Here is a 21,595-nt window from a genome sequence, read left to right as displayed (position 1 = left end):
CATGCAGGGCCATGCAGGCGGTCCCGGGGAGCAGCCCGCAGTTGTCCCGCAGTTCTCTCCCCGCTAGGCCGGGGCGCTGAGGGCGGCTGGGCACGGCCCGGCCTGCAGCGCCACCGCGTGGGCCCGCCCGGCCCGCCGCAGCCATCGCTCACCGCACCGCGGAGATCGCACAGGGCACCGAGCGAGCCGCTTCAATCGGCACCGAGCCGAGCTCCTGCCCCGCGCTCACGGCCGCTCCTGGGAGCTGCGGGTGCTCAGCCCGTGCTTGCAGCGGGGACAGGCGGATTTCGGGTGCCCAGAACAGCTGGATCCGCTCCGCGCTGCTGCAAGGCCCTCTCAGTGAAAGGCTGTAAACAGCTCACTCCAAAATACATCTCCCCAAAGCTGCAGGGAACCACTTTTCTTTCCCTTTTTCTTCATAGGAAATACATGAAATGGTTTCCAAGTGAAGCTGCGAAGGCAAACGCCCGTTTCCTTGCTTTGGTGAGGATTAATTTCTGTCCCTTTGTGTCTGACAGCAGCCTGTGGGTCCAGGCGTGTGCCCGGCACAAGGTCGGGATGGCCCTGCAGCCCCGCAACTGCAGCCCGAGCTGCGGCGAGACACGGCTGGTAATGAACGGGCACCGGCATAAGCTACAGTGAAGGCTGCAACACCACCTGCAAGGTATTTTCCAACTAAAATACTCTTTTTGTCGCCAATGTAAAGAAAAGGAGTTCAATGAGTGGATCAAATTCCCGAAGTCGCCTAAAATAACCCATTAATTTCTTGATTGTAGCAATATAAAGAAAAGCAGCTCTTAAATGCTTATTTTATATTAAATCTTACTTGCTAGGAAGGAATTTAAATTGCAGTAGAGGTATAATAACAAAAGAGCTTGGATATATCAATAATTGGTGAGGCAAAAATACACTAGAAATAAAATAAATCTTTTAGAAAAATATGTTGCTAAATATATTTTAAATCCTATGACAATTTCACCCTTAATCTAAATACAAATAAGAAACTTTAAACTCCTCTCTAAAATTACATTTAGACTTTAAATATATAAAAGCCCTTCATCTGTACAATTAAAGGTATTCTTGCCAGGACCTAGAATCTCAGGTATCAAATCTTAATAAGCACTCCAATAGTAGTACAACAAGGACCATTACCGGCAAGTTAAGAGCTAGCTACAAATTGAGTTTACTGTTGCAAAACGTAGTGGAAGTCAAAAATTAAAAGGATATTTTCTAACAACTGAGGGTCAGCCACCTGTCACAGAGAGGACCACAAAACAGAATGAGTATGAAAATATGTCTCATCTCCATTTATAAGAAAGTCCACCAAGTGTCAGGGAGAACTGGAGTCAGTGATCCATCAATTCTGTCACACAGAATCAAGACAGTTCTGGCAGGTCTGCAATCCTGGTTTCTGAAGTGTCAAGGAAATTTTACAGTCACACATATTTTACAGTCACCTCATTTTCCAGTGGGAATATTACTGATTTTCCATTTATCTTTGGAACACAGAGGAAAACTTCACCCTGACACTAGCAGGAACTTTTGCAGGAAGTTTCCTAAGGTGTGCTGAGCTGTTCACTAGGTGCTTTGTTAGAAGGGTGAAGCTATAATAGTGAAGTATGAGAGGGGCTATTTGCTTCCTTTGCACGTGGAATAAAGTCTATTCACTGGTGAGGTGAGATTAATATAATTGCTCTCTTACCATCTGCACAATTAGTTCTGTTTACAATGTTAGCTGGAGAAATGGGAAAGGAAGACTTCCATTACAAGAGGTAATAACACTCCAGAGGACATGGATTAAAACTGAGCCTAGATAATATCAATTTATAAGAAAATTAATTTTTAGTTATTTTTGGAAAGCGTTCTTTGAGAACTACATCTCAGTATATCTTGTTCTCCCACTGGTTCTCAAACAGTATATTAAATTGTTTATGTAATCACAATAATAAATTGTCTATTGTAAGGCATTTCTTTCTTTTAAGTGCTATGAACACAATATCCCTCAGCTCTGAAAAAAGACCGCTCATTTCAACATGCCCTGGATAGACCAGCATAACTAATACACAACTAGGATATAGTCTAATATAGAGATCAAAGTACAAATAAACATGAATTTTAACTCCCAATCTATGCAGTAACCCCAAAGCTTGAGCTCCAGCAAACATAATTGTATTCTGAGCATCAGAGCATTCTTTGAGTAATGGTGCCAGAGCATCAGCTGTGATCCCCCGGAATGACAGCAAAGGCATCAGATGAAGGGGTTCAGATAACAAAAAGCAACAAAAATAGAAAACATTTTTATATGTTTGCATTGTAGATCCACAGAGGAATCTTAAATCAATCATGTCTCACAAATATTCAGTTATTTTAAGAATGTACAGAATAAAGTACAGCAATTTCACGACTATAAGGCGCACCTCCGGGATTCGGCAGATTTCACAACTCTGTACATTATATAAGGCGCACCGGACTATAAGGTGCACTTTTTTTTTTTGCAGTGAGGATCCACGCCACGTGCAACAAAGTAACAAAATAGTAACAGAATCCCACGATCGTGGAGTTTACTGGCTTGGTTCGGGGTCGGGCAGGCTTGGCGCCACTCGGGGTTGCCACTGGTGCCAGGTGCCTGAGCCACAAGGCGGTGCTGGGCACCCGTGCCGCCATGCTGGGAACCCGTGCCGCACCACGGTGCTGGGCAACTCTGCTGCACGGCGGGGCCAAGTACCCGCACCGTCCCGAGATTCCGGAAGCCAGAGCCACGCCGCGGCACCGGGAGCCCGTGCCCCACTGCAGCTCTCTCGGTTCGCACTTTCAGGTTGGCAAATTTCGCAACTTTGTCCATTATATAAGGTGCACTGGACTATAAGGCGCACTTCCGGGTTCTGACCAAAATTTTAGTCAAAAGGGTGCGTCTTATAGTCGTGAAATTACTGTAACCTAGATGTTATTTAATAGGCGTTTAATCTTTTGAATCACAGGCCTTACACAAGTGATACTCTCTCACTACTTAGTTCTAAATCAAACAGTAGGACAGACTTAAAGTTAAAAAAATCAGTTAACAAGAAACAAAATCAGAAGAAAAATAAAGCTAAACCCTTCTATGCAGCTTGATTATTTCTATACAAAACAAAAGAAACCAAAGCCAGTATCTTAATGTAGAAAATTTTTTTTAAATTACAATTAAGAAAACTTCTTGTATGAAGATTCAAGACCTGCAAGATTTTTCTCAAGTAGCTATGAAGTGAATCTAACACTGAAATAAAAAGAAACAAATTCCCTCAAAAAACAGAAAAGCATATTATGTGCTTTGTATCTTTACATTATGCATGCTAAATGCATCTTGCCCAAGAGTTTGGTTTTGCCTAGCAATAAAAAGTCTTATTTTGAAATACTTCTTATTTAGAGGTCTCTTCCAACCTAAACCGATTCTGTGAATGAGAGTAGTTAAAACCCAGAGGGATGAAAGCAGACAAAATAAAGGGGCCTGTAAATTCCAGCTCTCCTCCTCAATCGTTCCACTACTAGATTTCATTTAAAAGTTTCTCCTGTACATGTAGCATTCCTCCAGAACTTTCTTTTGGGAACAAAAGCAGATGACAAAATGTGTAAATATTTGGATCCACAAGAGTTACTTCTAAATAGATCACATCTCAAGGTCCAACACATAATGGAATATTGCCTGGAATAATGGAATATTGCCTCAATACCACTTAGTTTCACAGGAAAATAAATACACTAATAATTCTGAACATGGCAAAATATTATCAAATACTAGTATTAATCTAGATTAAGTTTAATGGTTATGTTTGGTGTAAAAGGTAGAGCATAAAAGCTTTCTTAGAATTCTTGACCAAAATCCAGCATCTCAAACCAATTATGTACCTGTGCTTGTGCTTGCAAACAAAGTGCCAGGAGTTGTACTTGTAGGGAGTTTTCCATTATTTAGTTGCTTCACTCTTTTCAAGTGAGATTTCCCGTTGTAATGAACCTGAGCTTGGGCTGCAGAGTTCAGCTGTATATTGCACACTTCACAGAAGGAAAACAGTAACTTCTTTTTTTCTTTGCTTAATTGATAATCGTGTCTGTCATTCCTCAGTCCTTTTTCTTCAAAGGTCCGTAGAACAGCTGGTTGATTCATAATCCCATCTTCAATTATGTGGTCAGGACTTAATGGATGCTTCATACCTACAAAGATAAGATACAAAATTGTTAGTAGATAGCAACGAATCTTTACTATTAAAACTCCATTTTCTTTTTTTTTAAAATGCTATAACGCATGATCCAACAACCGTTTCTAACAAATAAGGTTCCAAACTGCAGAGGCATTGCTTAATATAGAAATAAATGTATTTGTGACACACCACGGAGCTCAGAAATAATAAGTTGGCAATATATCACGGTCTCTGCACAGCAACTTGCAACAACTCACTTTGTTCTGCAAGCTCTCTATTTTAAAGCAGATTTATTATTGCATCTGTAGCAGAGGTTAAGATTATTTTCAAATACATTTCCTCTGCCTTACTAAACACTGGTTTCAGAGCTTTTTATTTTCCAATGACCATAGCAGTTCCCACTGCTTGAAATACAATTGTTCAACAAAAAGGATGCCAACAAGAAATGCTATGGAAACACTGGAAGACAGCAGACTGTTCAAATGAGACTAACAAAGCCTTTCAATTTTTACATCCATCCAAATCTTCAGCTTCATACAAAGGTTGTATGTTCTCTACATTAGTCTATCAATATCTTCACAAATCAAACTACTGTACAGAGGAAAGACAGCTCAATGTTAGTCTCGTGCAAACTACAAAATCATGGTAAATGACAGTCCCTAAACAGCAAGCCAAGAGCCTGAAATATTAACTTCCCTTAGAGAATAAAAACCTCATCATTAAGCTGCATAAAGAACAGTTTTATACATATGGGGGAAAGTCTGTATTTTATTTAAGGTATGGTGCTAAACCAGAAGGCAAGAAATGGGGGGTCTAGGAAAACTCATAAAGAAAATAATTCTGTTTGTTAGCTACACATCTTGATGTTTATTCTTTTCCCCCACCACTCAAATACTCTGGATGGCCAAAGGCTGGCTCACAGAGCTGTGCACAAAAGCAGTTCTTTCCAGGCAAGAGTGCACCTATGTTCAGGTTTCAAAAGCAAAAGATTTCAAACACAAGGTCCCTTTTCCAGCCTGAGAAACAGACCAGCACAGAACTTTGTGTATACCTACCACTCTGTTAGGCAGGAGCACTGAGAGACACAAACATTGAAACCAAAAGTGGCAGTAATCCTCCCCAGAAGAGTGCAGCATTCACAAGTAACGCTAGAGTACCCCTCTCATAATCTAGTTTAGTTTATTATCAAGAGAAAGTCTGTTCTGTTCTCTGGCACAGGGGTGTACACAGAAAAAACTTCAGAAATAGTTAGTCGTTCATATGGTAGGATAGAGTATTTAATCACATTCCTAACGCTAACCCGTGCTTAACATTTTAGTATTTGTACTAAAGATTGAGATTGCTTCTCAAGTACAATTCACTGATCAAGTATTCTAAATAGACTTCATGTCTTTGTTTCTTATAGGTGACAGTTCTGCCATCAAACAAACAATATTAACAATACATTAAGGTATAAATCACATCAAATAAAAATAATCATAGTGTACAGGTGCCTAATTAATTTAAAAACAAAATACTGGTGATCCTGAAAACCTAGGCTTGAGACTGTCACACTAAATCATTTAAATGTGTGTGTCATATTTCAAGGCCAGCAACCAAGATCCTTGACTCAGCTGAGCTAAGGTAACATTTTCATCTGAAAATTTAATCTGCTTAGAGTTTCAGTATTTATTTTTCATTGTACTTTAAACCATAAATATCCTCCCCTAGTCCCTTTGTTTTCTGTAAATTTGTATTCCAACATTACTGTTGGAGCCTTCATTTTCTGAAGTAAAAGGTTCTGAAAAAAAATTATTTTACAAGTTGTACACACAAACCATTATGGAATAATAAAACATGTTACAGTTTAAAAATCCTGGCCTGTCAGAAATCTCGTATGTTTGGTTGCAGACAGGAAATAATCCAAAATATAATTCAGCACTTATTTCAATCATCTGTAAGACTTTCATTAAAGTCAGTTGGATTGGATACCTTTAAAACTGGTGGAGGCAAACATTTGCATTAGGAAGCTGCATGGACAGAAGGAAGAGCTGCCTGTAAGAGCACCAAAGCCTTCCCAAGGAAGGTTGTTTTGGAAAGCACCAGGCTGGTGCTGCATTAGCACATTAGCACTGCAGCACAAGATACGTGCACTCCTGGACTGCGTGTTTCTGCTCACTTTCCTCCAAATGAGTAAAACCTCAGTGAAGTCTGAGACTGCTCAGTTGTGGGCTAAAGCAAGGTACATGGGGAAAATCAGAACATTTGCCTCAAAAGTGCAGTCCTGACATCACAAAAGTGTTTATAAATACAGACGCACCCAGAAAGAACAACTGAGCACAGAAAGGAGTCACGCAGCGCCTGCACCCTTAGGCATCCCAGCTGCCAGTCTAGAAAATTAACCTTCAAACAAATAAAAAGAAATCACTGCCAAGGTACACTTTTGTTTTAACAAAAAAATAACTCTTAAGTTCAGTTTTACTATAAAGTTTTGCTTCAAGGACTCATTTGTCCTGTGTATGCAATCTCTTGCTACTAATTTAAGAAATAAAAAACCCAAGTTGAAATTTTAAAACAACCTTCATTGCCTTAAGCTCTGCATCTAAATTAAAAGGTGGCCTGATTATAAGCAGCAATGACCTCCCAACAACTGATGGGAGCAGCAGATGCAAATCACGTCTGAGAAAATGCCTACGCTGAGCATAGGAGGGTTTGCAGCAGCACACTCTGACCAGTCCAGCCCTGGAGAGAACCTATATGTGCAGCCAGAGACAGGACCATGCCAAGCCTCAGAAGTCTGCCTGTTCCTTACAGAAATCCCAGCCCTCATCCTCCTGAGATTTGGAGATCTGAACATTTGGTAAAGCAAATCACTTCTGTTTGAAAAGCTTTGTTTAGTCTCTTCTAGAGTTTTTAAAAAGCAAATGTTGGTGGCAAACATGCACTGAGATGGCCATTTTTCACACAGTAATACAGATTTTACCATAAATGAGCACATTTTGTGGTGTATGCATTTGTTGAAAAACTAAAAAGGTTATTGCATGCAAGGAAATTTTCCATTGTTTTCAAAATTTGATTTCCTTCCTTTCTTCTTTAAAGTTGGAAAAAAAACCACCTTTGAAATGTCTTGGTTCTAGAACATACAGCACAAGTACAATCCTACATTGAGTCAGTGTTAAAAACTTGACCATGAATTAGGTTTTATCTTGTACAAGTTAACCCTTCTTTAGAAGGCTATCTGAATGCTTTAAACTTTCATGAAAGAAACATGTACATACAGATTAAATTGTAACAGAAAAAAAAAACCCAGAAAACAGAAAAAAACCCAAACCAACTTCTTTCTTCTTATTCTCTTAACTTTGTAGTCACTCAAATTTATGCAAGCACATATCTGTCAAGTGTTTTTTTTTCTTTCAAAAAGACCTTATTCCTGCAGATAGATTGTGAAGAGTTCTGGATGGAATTGTTCTCACCCACCAGGAGTCAGATATGAAACAGGGTCATTTTATTCCTCAGGTTTACACATAGCTCAATAACATTATCATGTAACAGAAGCAGCTACTTGAGACTAGTCAGTGAGCTGAGAATAAAGAGAAGTTACATAATCATTACATTCTGTGAAACCAAAAAGTATTTTAGAGTAATTGTTATAGGTAGGATTGGGAAGTATTTACCAGTTGGTTTAAGAGTATGGACAAGAATATGAGTTTGTTAAAAGGCAGAAAGGTTGGGAATTATCATATGGAGAAAATACATTCAGTCAGCCCAGCAAGCTCCCAGTTCTGTATAACCTTAATAAGCACAGTGTAAGCAACAGCTGATACATGACAATATCCACAAATTAAAATGATCCATACAAAAAGAACATGATTCTGTGAATCACACTGGACACACAGATTGCAAAGGTTGTCACTGTATTTACTCAGCAAGGATTAGACTCAATTAAAAATTGAAAGGTGAGAATGGGAAAACAAGGAAAACAAAGCAGGAAACACAGAAGACCATCCATATATCCAGAAAAATGTTAAGTGTGTAAAGGATTGTATGCTTCATCAGTCTTTCTCTTGCAAAATCAAGTTCTGAATCAAAGCAGACATACTCATTTTTATTCTAATCAAAATCAAAAGAAGAAGCACTGTCAAGTAGAAGACTTTTTCAGGTATTTGACAAACTGTTAGCAGACTAAACAGGGCTGTCCCTCCATCACATTTCCTCCCCAGTACACAGAACTGATCTATCTCAATGGATTCTGCAAACAATACTGGAGCAAGAATAAGTTAGTGATTTATGACACCACATTAAAATTCTGAAGTGTCATGAGATACCCTGTTAGGATTTCTGAAAACACATCTTCTCAGTCTCTTGCAGCTGGCAAAGAAATCTAAGTGTGGATATCCTTTGTACTTGAAGCTCAAGGCAATTAGCCTTTCAATTTGGCTGGCTAATTCACTTTTAAACAGAGTTGTGCTTTCAGAGGAGCTACAAAGAAGTATTATATATAGTACAGTGCTGTAGGTGAGAATGTGCAAATCTTTGCTCAAAGGAAATAAGCTTTGGTTATCCTAATGAATTAGTGATGGTTACATGATGCATTCTTTTCCTGAGTGCTGGTCTAAACTTTTGCAATACCCATTCTTAATTAGTTCATACTTCAAAGAACCACTGTGCTGGAAATGTAATTAGACAGCCTTTCCTTTGTGGATCTGTGCCAGGTAAGCACAAAAGAAAACTTATTTTAACAACTAACATATGGGCAAAGAGAATTTTCTCCTTTAGCCTTTGGAAATAATCAAATGAGTTGTTCAAGACACAGGAGCAAATACCAAAATTAACTGACTTTCTATATTGTTACATTTCCAGAAAGGTTCATTCAGACAGCTGAGGAAGAGGGGGGAGAGAGAGCCACCCAGGACCTAGCCTTGTGCTGTAGTCCTCCCAGGCATCTACAATGGAGAAAAACTCTCTATGCAATGAAGTGTGAAGTCTGCATGCACGCCTTAAGAGCTGTGGTCTCGCACTGAGTGACCACAATTCTCTACTTCCTCATCTCTGCCATAAAACACTTACACACATCTCCCAAAAGAAAAAACAACCAAAACAACCCCAAAAAATGCGCAAACCAACTTTGAATACCTCCAGAGCATTATTTAAAAGAAATTCACTAGAGCTGTTTTTTTAAGAGTCTTACGACCTTTCTTGGATTTTTAGAGAGTATTTCCTAAACACACATAAACTATCAAGAGGCATATGGTTTGCACCATCTGGGCAACAAGTTCTTTTGGGATACTGTGGTGAACAGCATATGCATAGTGCCTTGTGCACAGTATCCTACAGAGTTAAAAAAAGCACTAGAGACTACTTTGAAGCCAACATTGAAAAATCCCCCATATGTTTAAGGGACCTGTTTTGTTTCAGAAGATGTGTTCCTCTTTCTTTCAGCACAAACCCAAACAGAGAACTGCCATGTTTAATCTTCATCTTGTTCTGAAATTCCTCAAGGAGGCATCATATTCTGCAACATCTCCACCTGTCAAACTATTTATTAGCCATCCATCCATATCTGATCAAATCTTGGTTATGTCTTTCATTTCTGCTTACAAAGCATATGGAATGTTCTTATTCAAAGTATTCAAAGTTACAGTAAAAATTGGAAGGTTCAGAAAAGTAAACATATTTTTATTTCTTAAGACAGATAAAGAATAATCAATTAGTCACAGTACACAGACCAAACTGGGCTAAGTAATTTTTAGTTTTACTTTTGATGCTAGTTTATCAATATAAAGAGGAATAGAAACTCAGCTTGCTTTCACTGTGCATGAAAGTTTTGAATGGTATAGTATGACAAATGGCTACAGCCTCTTCACTAACACATTTTAGAGCATTTAACATTTGAAGGAGATTCTCTTCAAACTATAAAAACAGATGGTTGTTTCACAACACAAACATTAGCTGTTCAGCACAAGGTAATTCAGAAAACTGAAAACATTTAAGTAGCTCATATTCTGCTTTGCTTTACTAGCCTTGAAATTTTCCACGTAAAGGAAACCTAAAATTAGACCTAGTGCACTAGACCATGAGCTCAGCCAAATGGTACTAAATAAAATGACTCTCAACTTAGGTTATCACTGACTGCTGTTGCATGTGCCAATATCTGAAGTTAGCTCTAATTATAAGGTTGACCCTTTCCTCTGTAGCACCCATACTCACAGGTTCCTGGCACTCTTAGCATTAACAGGAATACAAGAATCTATTTACAAATCACTTTATTTGCCAAAGAGATACATCCTAACCTGACATAACATACCAGACTGCTGCCAAGCAGGCTAACCAAGTTCAGAGTCCAGACAGTTCTAGATTATGCTTCAAGACAAACAGTTTACAGAATTATCATAATATGATTTTGCTTGATGAACCATTTGACAAGTTGGTGCCTTCTATTCAGCAGTCTGTCATTAAGCCACTGCTTACTTTCAGTTAACTTGCACTTTAAGCAATCTTTGCTCATTACAGAAGAACATTTAGACGCCCAAAGTGTCCAAACATGGTTTAGATTTTAGCCATTTGCCCTCCCCTACTACATGCAGAAACCTGCCAGAGAGAATAGACCTTCCAGGAAAATGGTTACTCAGATCCCTTAGCTTTCTCTACAACAGGTCTTTTGAACAAATCCATTTAACAATCCCAATACCCACACTGCTATCCCTGGTACAATATCTGCAACAAATTCAATCAGGTATCACATGGTTCAGTCTGTGTTTTAATGTCCTCATGAGAGTCCATTTCACACCAGCCATCACTAATTGTCTGTATCAGATCCTATTTACATTCTATTTCATCCAGGAACTCTAATTTCCTATTAAAGACTTAAATCCCAAATATACCATATTTGTAAAGCAACACCAAGGAAGAAGAAAATCAAACCACAAAAATAGAGAGACTTATATTAGTTCTTTCATGAATATGGACAGGGTTAAAACACCAAACCCCAAATGCCAAGAAGATAGGAAATAATATTTTAAAAATAGCTAAATAAAAAAGAACAAAGAATAAAGAGAAGAACAAAGAAAAAAATTAGTTAAATATATAACACTTTAATAGGTTGAACATGAAAATTGAAAGTTATTTTAATAGCAAATCCTCAATTTAAAAAAAATAAAATTTTCTAAGTAGAAATTAGCAAAGTGAGTTCTCTTATGGGTATTTTCAATTTTGCCCATTTTCAACATCTGCTTTCTTGAGACCACGGAACTGTCTTATCAATTACAATTTGATCAATAAATTGAATAATATTGTCTCTAAGAATTTTCTAGGTTAGGATTTTTACTTGTTGTTTTCAAAGTATTGGATCCAATACTCTTTAAATCAAAGGACTCCTTGCATTACTCGCAAGAAAAACACTGAATAACACAATATTAATTAAATAGATCTCCATCAGATTTTACAACTTGGAAGAGCTGAACACAAACATATAAAGGCAAAATCCTGTAGAGGGTATAGTTTAAACCTATGTTCAACAATAAAAGGACCACAGAAAATAGGGTTTTTTTGAAGAACAATTTTTTTTTATACCTTTAAGAACTTAAGATAACTTAAGGCCAACTGCAAAACAAATGGGTTTTAACTATTTGGACAACTGATTCAAGATGTAAGGTACTTGTAGTGAAGCAACTATTTTATTTATAGGAAAAGTTGTTCATGGAATAAACTTGCAAAAATAAAGATCAGACCTGCTGACACAATCTGAGGTTCCTACAGGGTATTTTTACCTCGCCATTACTTTATCTTGCTTGAGAATAATCTCATTTAAAGAGTAAATAAATCTTTGGTCTCAGGAAGTAAAAATAATTTCCCACCTTCTTAAAAATATCAATAATTCATCTCAACATAAAAGGAAGCCACAACAGAAAGTCAGCCTTAGTAGATGGCTGTCTTGTTCTTACATCTGACAATGCTAGGAGCTGAATATAAGTTGTACTGGAAACCATTAATTCAGGATAAAGCCTGGTAATGCTGTGAAAGCACTCTTGGACACAAGAACTTTGATGATTGTGGAAAATAATAGCTGGGCATGAACAAAGAACATGCCACATTCAGAAAAAAGTATGAGATTGAGATCTATCAGTTTGACTGGAAGCACAAAGAATACAAAGAACAGAAAACTGCAAGCATGATCATTGGCACTGAATGTGAAACATAAAGTGTTCCTTAAAAGAAAGTCCCAGATTTAGTCATCATTCAAAGATACTGTCATTGTCTGCATAAACAACGGATTCTCTTTTGGAACTGAAAAAACATCAAACCCAATGTTCCCTTATAGTACAAAGGGACATCACACCTGCTTTGTCTTCTTAATTACTTAAGTTTTCTGGTCAAGTTATAAGAATATTATCCAGCTGGTAGTGACAGACCATAAGAATAGTGGATCACCTAGTCTGAAGCCACCTGCAGGCAGGCCAGGTTAAAGTTAGCACTGACCTGAACCTAACCCTTCACTTGCCCTTTTCATTGTTTAAAGGAACCACAACTAAGCATGTTTTGTACTGACACTGAACTCTGAGAGATGTCTGGTGGAGTCTAAGATACAGTCACTCCCTAATTCCTCCTTCCCATGCACAGACCTCTCCTGAACTCGAGCTGCCAGTCACCTCAGGCTTTAAGTGACTGTCATTTTGAATACCTGTCTTATTCCACATTAAAATACACACTTCCATCCATAAAAAAGAAGAGCCAGCCTTTTGCTAGTTTTGCTGACATTTCACACCCTGATCCAGAAATTGGACATTTATGTGCTTCCATGCTGTAAATAATGCACTCTGCTGTCCCCTCAACTAAGAGCCATGAGAATGAGTACATTTGCTCGTACAAATTTGACAGACACTCCTCATTTCTGTGCTTTCCAGCCAGTGCAATCATATTATTGATTTAATCTAATCTGAGTTTTATAAATTTTCAGACCTAACTAACTTTCACATTTTAAGATGAAGGTAGTACCTGAATCAAGAATTCATGTGGCAGATTGTTTGTTTTTCTCATTTTTATTATTAATTTGTATAAAATCAGTATACTATTTTCATTTCATACTTCATAGTCAAAAATATAAGGATACTCAGGTAATATATTGCTCTACCATAAAACCTTCACACTAAAGGTTCATTGGCAATTCCAGAACCACTAAACTGCATAAACTTCCTATGCTCTGCACTCCTGTATATATTCAGGAGGCACTGAAAAAAGAACAGCCAAGTCAGCTATTTGAATTGCTAAAGTGGATGTCACTTTTTTAAACTGTTGTTTCATAAAGCTCTGCAGACCCCAACAAAAGAAGAGCATGGACCTGCTGGAGAAAGTCCAGAGGAGGATCACAAAAAGACTGAAGCCCTCTCCTATGATGAGAGGCTGAGAGAGTTGGAATTATTTGGCCTAGAAAAGAGAAGGTTGCAGGAAGACCTTAGAGCACCTTCCAGCATCTGGAAAGGCTATGAGAGAGCTGGACTTTTCACAAGGGTGTGGAGTGGCAGGACAAGAGGTTATGGCTTCAAACTGAAAGAGGGTAGGTCTAGAGTCCATAAGAGAAAGAATTTCTTTGCTATAAGGGTGGTGAGACACTGGAACAGATTTCCCAGTGAAGCTGTGGATGCCCCATCCCTGGTAGTGTTGAAGATCAGGTTGGATGAGGCCCTGAGCAACCTGGCCTCATGGAAAGTGCCCCTGTACATGGCAGGGGGTTGGAGCTGGAGGGTCCTTAAGGTCCCTTCCAACCCAAACCATCCTATGATTCTGTGATACCTACTTCAGCTCATATACAGAGCAGCTAAATGTGAGTAAAACAATAATATAGCACAAACCAAAATGGGTGTTGTAACTATAGTAGGAGTCAAGTTGCATTATAGATGCACTGATCCTTTCGAAAATGTTTATAATGCTTGATACAACTCAGAGTTTCCTACAAGGTCAGCTGTACTGTCTAAAATACTCTACATAAGGAACCTGTCACATGAAGGACAAACAGCCTTTCCAAAACACCAGATCTAAATAACATTTCTCAAAACACTTCTGTTCAGGAAAGAGGCTTAGTGCATACAGCCAGGAACAGAGTAAACGAGGGAAGTGGCCAGTGGATATTCTCATGGTTCAGACTTCTGTCTGCGCATCTTGCCCAGGGGACAAGGGAAAGCGGGAGTAGAGGAGGGCCAGAAGATGTGCATTTCCATTCCTGTATCTGGAACAAAACTATGGGGTGTTTTTTCAAGCAATTTCACACCTTTTCCTCCAAACCCTTCATTTCCCCATCAACTCAGAGTATAGTGTCAAAGCAAGGGCACATTTCATACCATGCATTTGTGCTCATTATCAGGATCCTTATGATGCAGTATGAGGCATCTAAATATTACTGCTGACACAGTACCTAAGAGAATAAAATTTTTAGCACAAAAGCAGTGACAATGACTAAAGGCCTGTCAAAATAAGAGCCATTCAAGTTTGCCATCAAAATGAACAAATTCAACTTACACCCACCCATATTCCAGAGACGAACCCAAGGCACACAATTCATCTTTGCTGATTACTACATAAAGTGTGCTTCTCCTGGTGGTGACTGCATACCAACTGCCACGTTAACAAGCAGTGTCTTCCTTCAGACATTTACAAACATCAGAATGCTTATTCATGACAGTCCCACATATCATCTGCCATCCCAGATGGTGACTGGTGGGATGCTGATTTTGTCCTAAGGCAGTTACCACCCACCAAGATAGTATATGCAGGGCTAAATAAAAAGCGTGTGCCATCTGCTGTCAAGTTTAGAAGATTTGTTGAGACCTACTAGATTAGTTAAGGTTTATTTTAGATCAGACAAATCAGGAGGTTATACCTCTCTAACTGTCCAATAAAATAAAAGGAAGTTGCACTGTAGAAGACACACAGTAAACTAAGAACAAGTTAGAATGTTCTGCTGATTCCATTTACTGACCTCGGAGAAGCTAAGGATTCTCACTGTCATCAGCGGCAAAAGGCACATATGGACCAAAGGGAACCTGAGACCAAGAAGCAATCCTGCAGAATTTACAGTTTTCCTTGGCCTGAAAAAAATTTTAGGAATTTTCTTTCTTGCCAACAGGATGTTTTTTCTACCTCCTTTTCTCCCATCAATTCTTGCCCAGTCCAATTTTTTTTTCCTAACCTCTCTGTAGAGTCTTCTTATCCTCCTGCTCATGCACTGACATACTATATACACATAAAAGAAATAAAAGACAATTAAATAGCAGAACTAGTATGATATCTTCTGCCTGCTTCTCAAGCATGAACTCACTTCATCTGTCATATCCACTTAGAGATGGTTAATAGAATATACAGCCATTTCCCGAATACCAACTATTAGGATCTCAAAATACATAAAATAATTCTATGTATTCTTTTAAAATTATCTAATTAAATTCCTTTTTGTGCATTGATAAATATCTAAAGCAAGCAGAGAAAATAGAAAAATACAGCCACAGAAGCATTTTCCCAGTCTTTTAAAATCACCAGGTACATGGAAACCTTTCACAGGCAGGGAACTAACCCTTGCACAAGTATAAGGGTTACATCACTGCTTAGATGAAAAAAGGCATTGCTTAAGCTGAATCCTCAAGAAGTAAAATTTCAAAATATGGACAAATTGATTTTAAATTATTAACATCAGGAGAACAAGAACACAAAGGATAGAGATCATGAAGGTCTGTACTGCACAGTAATGATGGAGAGGCATTGCAAAGGTCTCTGCAGGGGCCCTACCCTGTCAGAGTCCCCAGCACTGCAGCCCACTGGCTGGCTGCACCAGCAGAGACCCTCCAGGAGGCCCAGTAGCAAATGCTCAAGGAAGTTTCCTCCATCCCAGCACAAGTGCATCATCTCCTCCATGAAGAGCAAAGGAACAAAATACTAAGAAAAAAAAAAATAAATCTGGAAAACTACAAGACATGCAGTCAGAAGCGATGTGGGGCAACAAGGTCATTTTTTCAAGCTCCTTAAGCATGTTTCCTTACCCTTCTTTAAATGTGTGTTTGTAGAACTATCAGTTATTTTAAATCATCCCAGACTGCTTCCTCTACTGCAAAGTTTACTAATCTGTGCATCCTAGTACAGCTCTGTGTAGAACACAACTTTATTAAATGGCCAGGTAATCATAAATGCGTTTAAAACTCAATACCAGTTATTTAAGACAAAAAGATCTGACATCAAATTATACAAGTCACATTCAGTCTTGTGCTGTCATCCTGCATAGAATACAAGGCTGGCACCTGCTCAGGGATATAAACATCATTCTACCTGTCATTTTACAACTATGTATTTGAAGTCTTCACAGAAATTCATGCCTACCGCTCCCCTAAAAAGTAAAAAAAGTCATTTTGCAAAGGGATAAACTTCTGATGATGGCAGTCACACAGAAAATTGGCCATTAATCCTCTCTGAATAAATATAACCCCCAGGAAGATGAAAGCATGAGCAGAATATATATTTTTTGCACTAGAAAATGCTGAGGTGCACAACGAGAAGCTTTTACTTAAGCATTTTCAGCTCAAGTTATCTTTCAGAAGCCCATTTTATTCCTCTCCAGTCATTCACTTTTCAAAGCCCTTTGCAACCTTAAGATTGCAGTAAAGCTGACTTTTATACCTTATTTCAGTACCTCTCTCCGTTGTCCGAGTTGTCACATTCCCTGGAGACATTTGGTGGTTTTACATTTCCTCAACATTTTATTGATAAAGAAATTTTTTAAAACCCATTCTTTAGACAGTTGGCTTTGTAACACAAAACATCCTTGAGATAAAAAATTCTGCTATTAAACCCTCCAATTCATTAAGATCTTTCTCTATCACAGTGATTTACCTAGGTGATCTGTGCTCAAGTTGTCCTTTGCTGAATAGCTGAAAACTGAACAGAATTTCTATTAAAGACAGCTTAAAAGACCCAGCAGGTTGAATATGCCTCCTGTGTTGACATCACAAGCATGAGGTTTTGAAACATGAAACATTTGGAAAGATTCACTTAGTAAAATCCAATATATCAGTCTGATATCACCTCTGCTTATGACACTCCACACTCAAATTCAGGGCAGCCAGTTCTCAGAATTATATCTTGCAGTATTAGGCATTTTTCTTAAGCCTGGGTCATGCAGTCATAAAAAATCCCCAGGAACTCTAGTTTTTTAAATATCATTCTAATCCTGGCAGAGCTGACTGAAAACATGAACCCTAAAGGCTCAAAAAGTAGAAGGGAATTAAATAGAAACCAATTTCAATTTTCTTCTAGACCTGAGATGATTTTTGAATGTTCAGATCTGACAATGTTTAGGCAGGAGCATTTATCTTCTCTCAGCCATGCCCTTAATGAGGGTCTGGACTGCTGCTATGCTTTATTACTGCAAGAAACAAAACCCAAACAAAATCAAACCTAAATTCTAGTCCTCATGTGCTTCCTCCAGGACAAGCCCTGAACAAACAGGTGTGTTTCAGTCATACAGTCCAGGCATTAATTTTGGGTCAACCCTGGCTGATGATTTAATTTCTTTTTCCCTACTGTGTTCAGTCCATAAATCCATCAGAAGGCAAGTATTTTGCCTTCCCCTGTGTTCCCACAATCTTCCTGTTTTTACAAGGGCATGTAGTGACAGGACATGGGGTAATGACTTTAAACTGAAAGATTATATTAGTTATAATCCAAACTATTTCACCATGAGAGTGGTGAGGCACTGGTGCAGGTTGCCCAGGGAATCTGTGGATTCCACATCTCTGGAAGTGTTCAAGGCCAGGTTGGATGGGGCTCTGAGCAACTTGATCTGGGCAAAGGTGTCCCTGCCCACAGCAGGGGGTTGGAACCAGATGACCTTTAAGGTCCCTTCCAGTCCAAAACACTATGATAATATAATTCCTTCATTTTCCAAGATTAAGAAAGTCACCCTGTAACAAAACAGGATCTCCTTTTCCCTGGCAGAACTCTTCTCTGCACCCATGTCAGTCTGAAATCATCACAAGCATTAATTAAATCAGTTTCCTGAACTCCAGATGGACACCTATCAGTTTTGCAATTGAATTATTGCTCCCTTATCCCTGAAAAGCAGGAAGGTTGGGAATCACTAGTTTGTTTTACAAAATACTTTTAAACAATATACAAATAAATTTTTTATTTAATTACGCTTCATTAGATATGGCAATTAAGTGAGAGTCCTCAGCTATTATAATTAATTCAGATTATGCTAAATGGCCAATTTAATCATTAGGCCAAATTGTCAATTAAATGCCACATTATTATTTTTAAGTATTTATCAGTTCTTAGCTAATGAATGAAGAAAACCCAGGTCAGTTGTCAGTAGGAACAGACTCATCTGCCACAGCAGTAGCTTTCCTCCAGGAAATCAACTAGAGTTCAGAGATATCACAAAATATCCTTACAAAGGAATGGATATTAAGGACTTAGTTTCTTTACCAGGCAATATTCCTAACTGCATTTTGAATTACACTGTGAATCCAAAGGAAAAGTTCCATACCTACTTACACTATTTATAGCATTAGGCGTATCCACATCAAAAGGACAAAACCTGACTTAGCTACTAATGGCTCCATTTTTGCTCTCAAAACAACCTGTAGGGACAGTACACAGGCTGATCTAATGCCTGCTCCTGGCAGGAGGGAATATCTAATCAAGATTATCTGAATAAATCCTGAATAACAATGGAGGAATGGTTTTATCATGCACAATTTTTAGATAGAGACAAAACAGTATCATTCTGAAGAACTTGAACCATTTTTCATGTGTCTTACTATTTAGACTGCAAACAATAAGTAAGTACCACTTCAATATGGTCTCTTGTTTACCTTCCAAAATCAGATAGACAGATGGACCTGGAAACCAAAAAGTTAAATTACTTCCACTTTGATGACATTCATCTGATTCCTTTAATGAACGTGCTTATTTCAGGGCAAGCACAAATTTGGGGCAAAACCTGAGAGAACATGAAACTTTCCCACCAAAGTTCTTATTACTACAACCCAAAACAACATAGTGTTGCCCCAACACTGAAGTAATTAATAAATAGAGTCTGCTACTTTTTCACCTCACATCCTAATCAGTGTTGCATTGTGGCTCTAAACAGCTTCCAATTCTCACTCTTAGGATATCATTATAATTTTTATGCACTTGCCATTTTTAAATGACATATAGGCACTCTGAAATAAATAAAACCACACAAATTCACATAATTTATTATCAGTGATAAGCATTAGGCGTTAACATCAGTAAGTATTCTGGAAATAAGTTCATATGGAATACCAGTTTGCCTTTTAAATTTTTTTTCTATACTTAACTAGATTTCATACTATGTTCATAAAAGACGTGAAAATAAAGGACATCAGCTGAATTTCCTAAACCAAGTCACCCTAATAATGATTTTACCCTAGCATACTGCAGAACATTGAAATAAAAAAACTGCAGTCTCTCCAATGTAAAATGCAGAAAAATCATAATGAACTCCCTGAAAGTAGAGGAGAAATCCAATCAAAGAAAGCTTTGTGGAATAGCTATATTCCATACAGGAAAAATAAGTTATATTTCAAAGTAATTGCTGTGCAAGAGAAATAGGAACAAATAAATGGGTGCCCTAAAACTCTGTCAGTGAGTGAACTCATTTGGGAACTACAGCTGTTGTGCTTTAGAGATTTGGATTAAAATCCATCATTATCTTTTGGTTAATACTCTTTCATCGACCAATCAGCAGTCATATGGTGTTTACCAACCCTGGTCACTTAACCCACTTGAATGGCCTTTGTGCTATAATTTGTACTTCAATACAATCAGATTACTTCTAATCTAAATGATTTGTGTCCTTTATGGGACAGATAAACACTAATCCCAAGGTTCCTAAAACATAGCAAGCCTAAACAGGGCCAGTATGGCATCCATTATTTGCCATTTTAATACACTATTTCATTCAAGTTTGGAAGTACTTGATTTGATCATGCTGACCCTGCCTTTTCGATGCTCATTTCAAATTTCTCATACAAAGAAGAAAGATTTATTACCAAACACCACCACTCAGCAAAATCAGCAGCAAAACAATCAATATACCAATACATAGATACTACTTTTTGATCAAATTATTTCACAGAAAAAAATAATTTTTTTGAAAAGAAGACTAAGCAAAGAGGAACACTTTAAAACTCATTTTCAGTAAGGAGTTACACATTCGGTAATGGCTCACAGTCCCTGAGTATCAATTTTAAAAACCTGTCTCCTCAGAATGGTTTTGCAAGTACTCGGTAGTTTAAGTGTCCTTAATCATTCCTGCTCTTCAGTTAATCTTGGGTGACACTTGGAAGCAGTTGTGCTCCAGGTCGAGTCCAGCATCTAATTACATTTAGCAGTAATATGCTTAGGCTCTGATCTCACAAACGCTTCTGCACAGGTGGATCAGGGAGCATGTGACCACGTCCCTAGAAAAGGAGGGACCCACACATGCAGCTATAGATGCATGATTGGAGCCAAGTACATCAATGTATTTGTACCTCAAAATATGCCAGAGCCAGGAATAAAAACAGTTGAATAATTCAGTAGTAACCTCATGGTGACAGTAAGCATGCAAACAGTTCTGTCTATAAAGGTATAATCAGTGTCACCATTTATCAGCGTCACATATTTACCAGTATATATTTCTTACCCAAAAAATGCCAACTCTCCCCAAAACATACCACTATGTAAAATAGAACTGATCATATTCAAAGTTAAGCCAGTATAACTCTGAATTGGATAAGATATTCCCAAAGAAAAATTAAGATGCTGGATGATCTTAATAGCATCTGTAGCTGTTTACTTACACAAATACAAACATTTTTACTTTAAATACCTTAATACAGGTGCTTGTGTTTCATATTAAGTAAAAATATTTCTAGTTTAGAGCATTAACTAGGCAAAAGTTCACTTTCTTATGATGCCCTCGTTTGCAGGCAGCAGTAGGTGACCTCAGCCTACCTTGTGGTGATGAGTAAGCTCACACTCACACACACACAGAGAATCAGGAACCACCACTGCCAAAATTCTGGTTTACAACAGTCACACGCTGACACAAAAACCTTTAAAAAGCCCCCATCCATATTTAAGAGGAGTGAGAACATAGGCAGAACACAGGGCACGAGGGGCATTGCACTACAAAATTTTCCATTCTGGCAGCAAGTACTTGCAGGATTATTCAGTGAATGCCATGTACACTCCTTACTCTACTCTGAAAATGGCCCTTGTGATGTTCCTGGTACTTTGAGCAAGATGATCGCCATTACACATTTCAAAACAGCCTCCTTGTAAGGTCCAGCAGAAACCACAGCTTGTTTGAGATTTCCCAGAAGTTGTAACAATTTCAAAAGTGCTGGGAAAGCTTCTATAATTCACTTCTAAAATTATAACATAACACATTACCA

The 21,595-nt window shown here is 38.1% G+C and overlaps 1 protein-coding gene across 2 annotated transcripts in view; it reads right to left on the bottom strand.

The window, feature by feature from the left end:
- ZNF385B (zinc finger protein 385B) overlaps positions 1–21,595 on the bottom strand; it is a 154,971-nt gene that overhangs the window by 121,471 nt on the left and 11,905 nt on the right. Inside the window, exon 2 of one of the 2 annotated variants that reach the window (XM_042779465.1) lies at positions 3,883–4,185. In XM_042779465.1, the coding sequence (XP_042635399.1) occupies positions 3,883–4,183 (301 nt within the window). In that variant the 5' untranslated portion in view covers positions 4,184–4,185. Of the gene's footprint in view, positions 1–3,882; positions 4,186–21,595 lie in introns of those variants that run through there. The other variant, XM_033065236.2, reaches the window with a different exon arrangement.

This window comes from Catharus ustulatus, chromosome 7 (assembly GCF_009819885.2).
Source record: "Catharus ustulatus isolate bCatUst1 chromosome 7, bCatUst1.pri.v2, whole genome shotgun sequence".
In the NCBI taxonomy this organism is placed as follows: domain Eukaryota; kingdom Metazoa; phylum Chordata; class Aves; order Passeriformes; family Turdidae; genus Catharus; species Catharus ustulatus.
The sequence above is the reverse complement of the archived record's forward strand: the minus strand, read 5'-3'. Positions and strand labels throughout refer to the sequence as shown.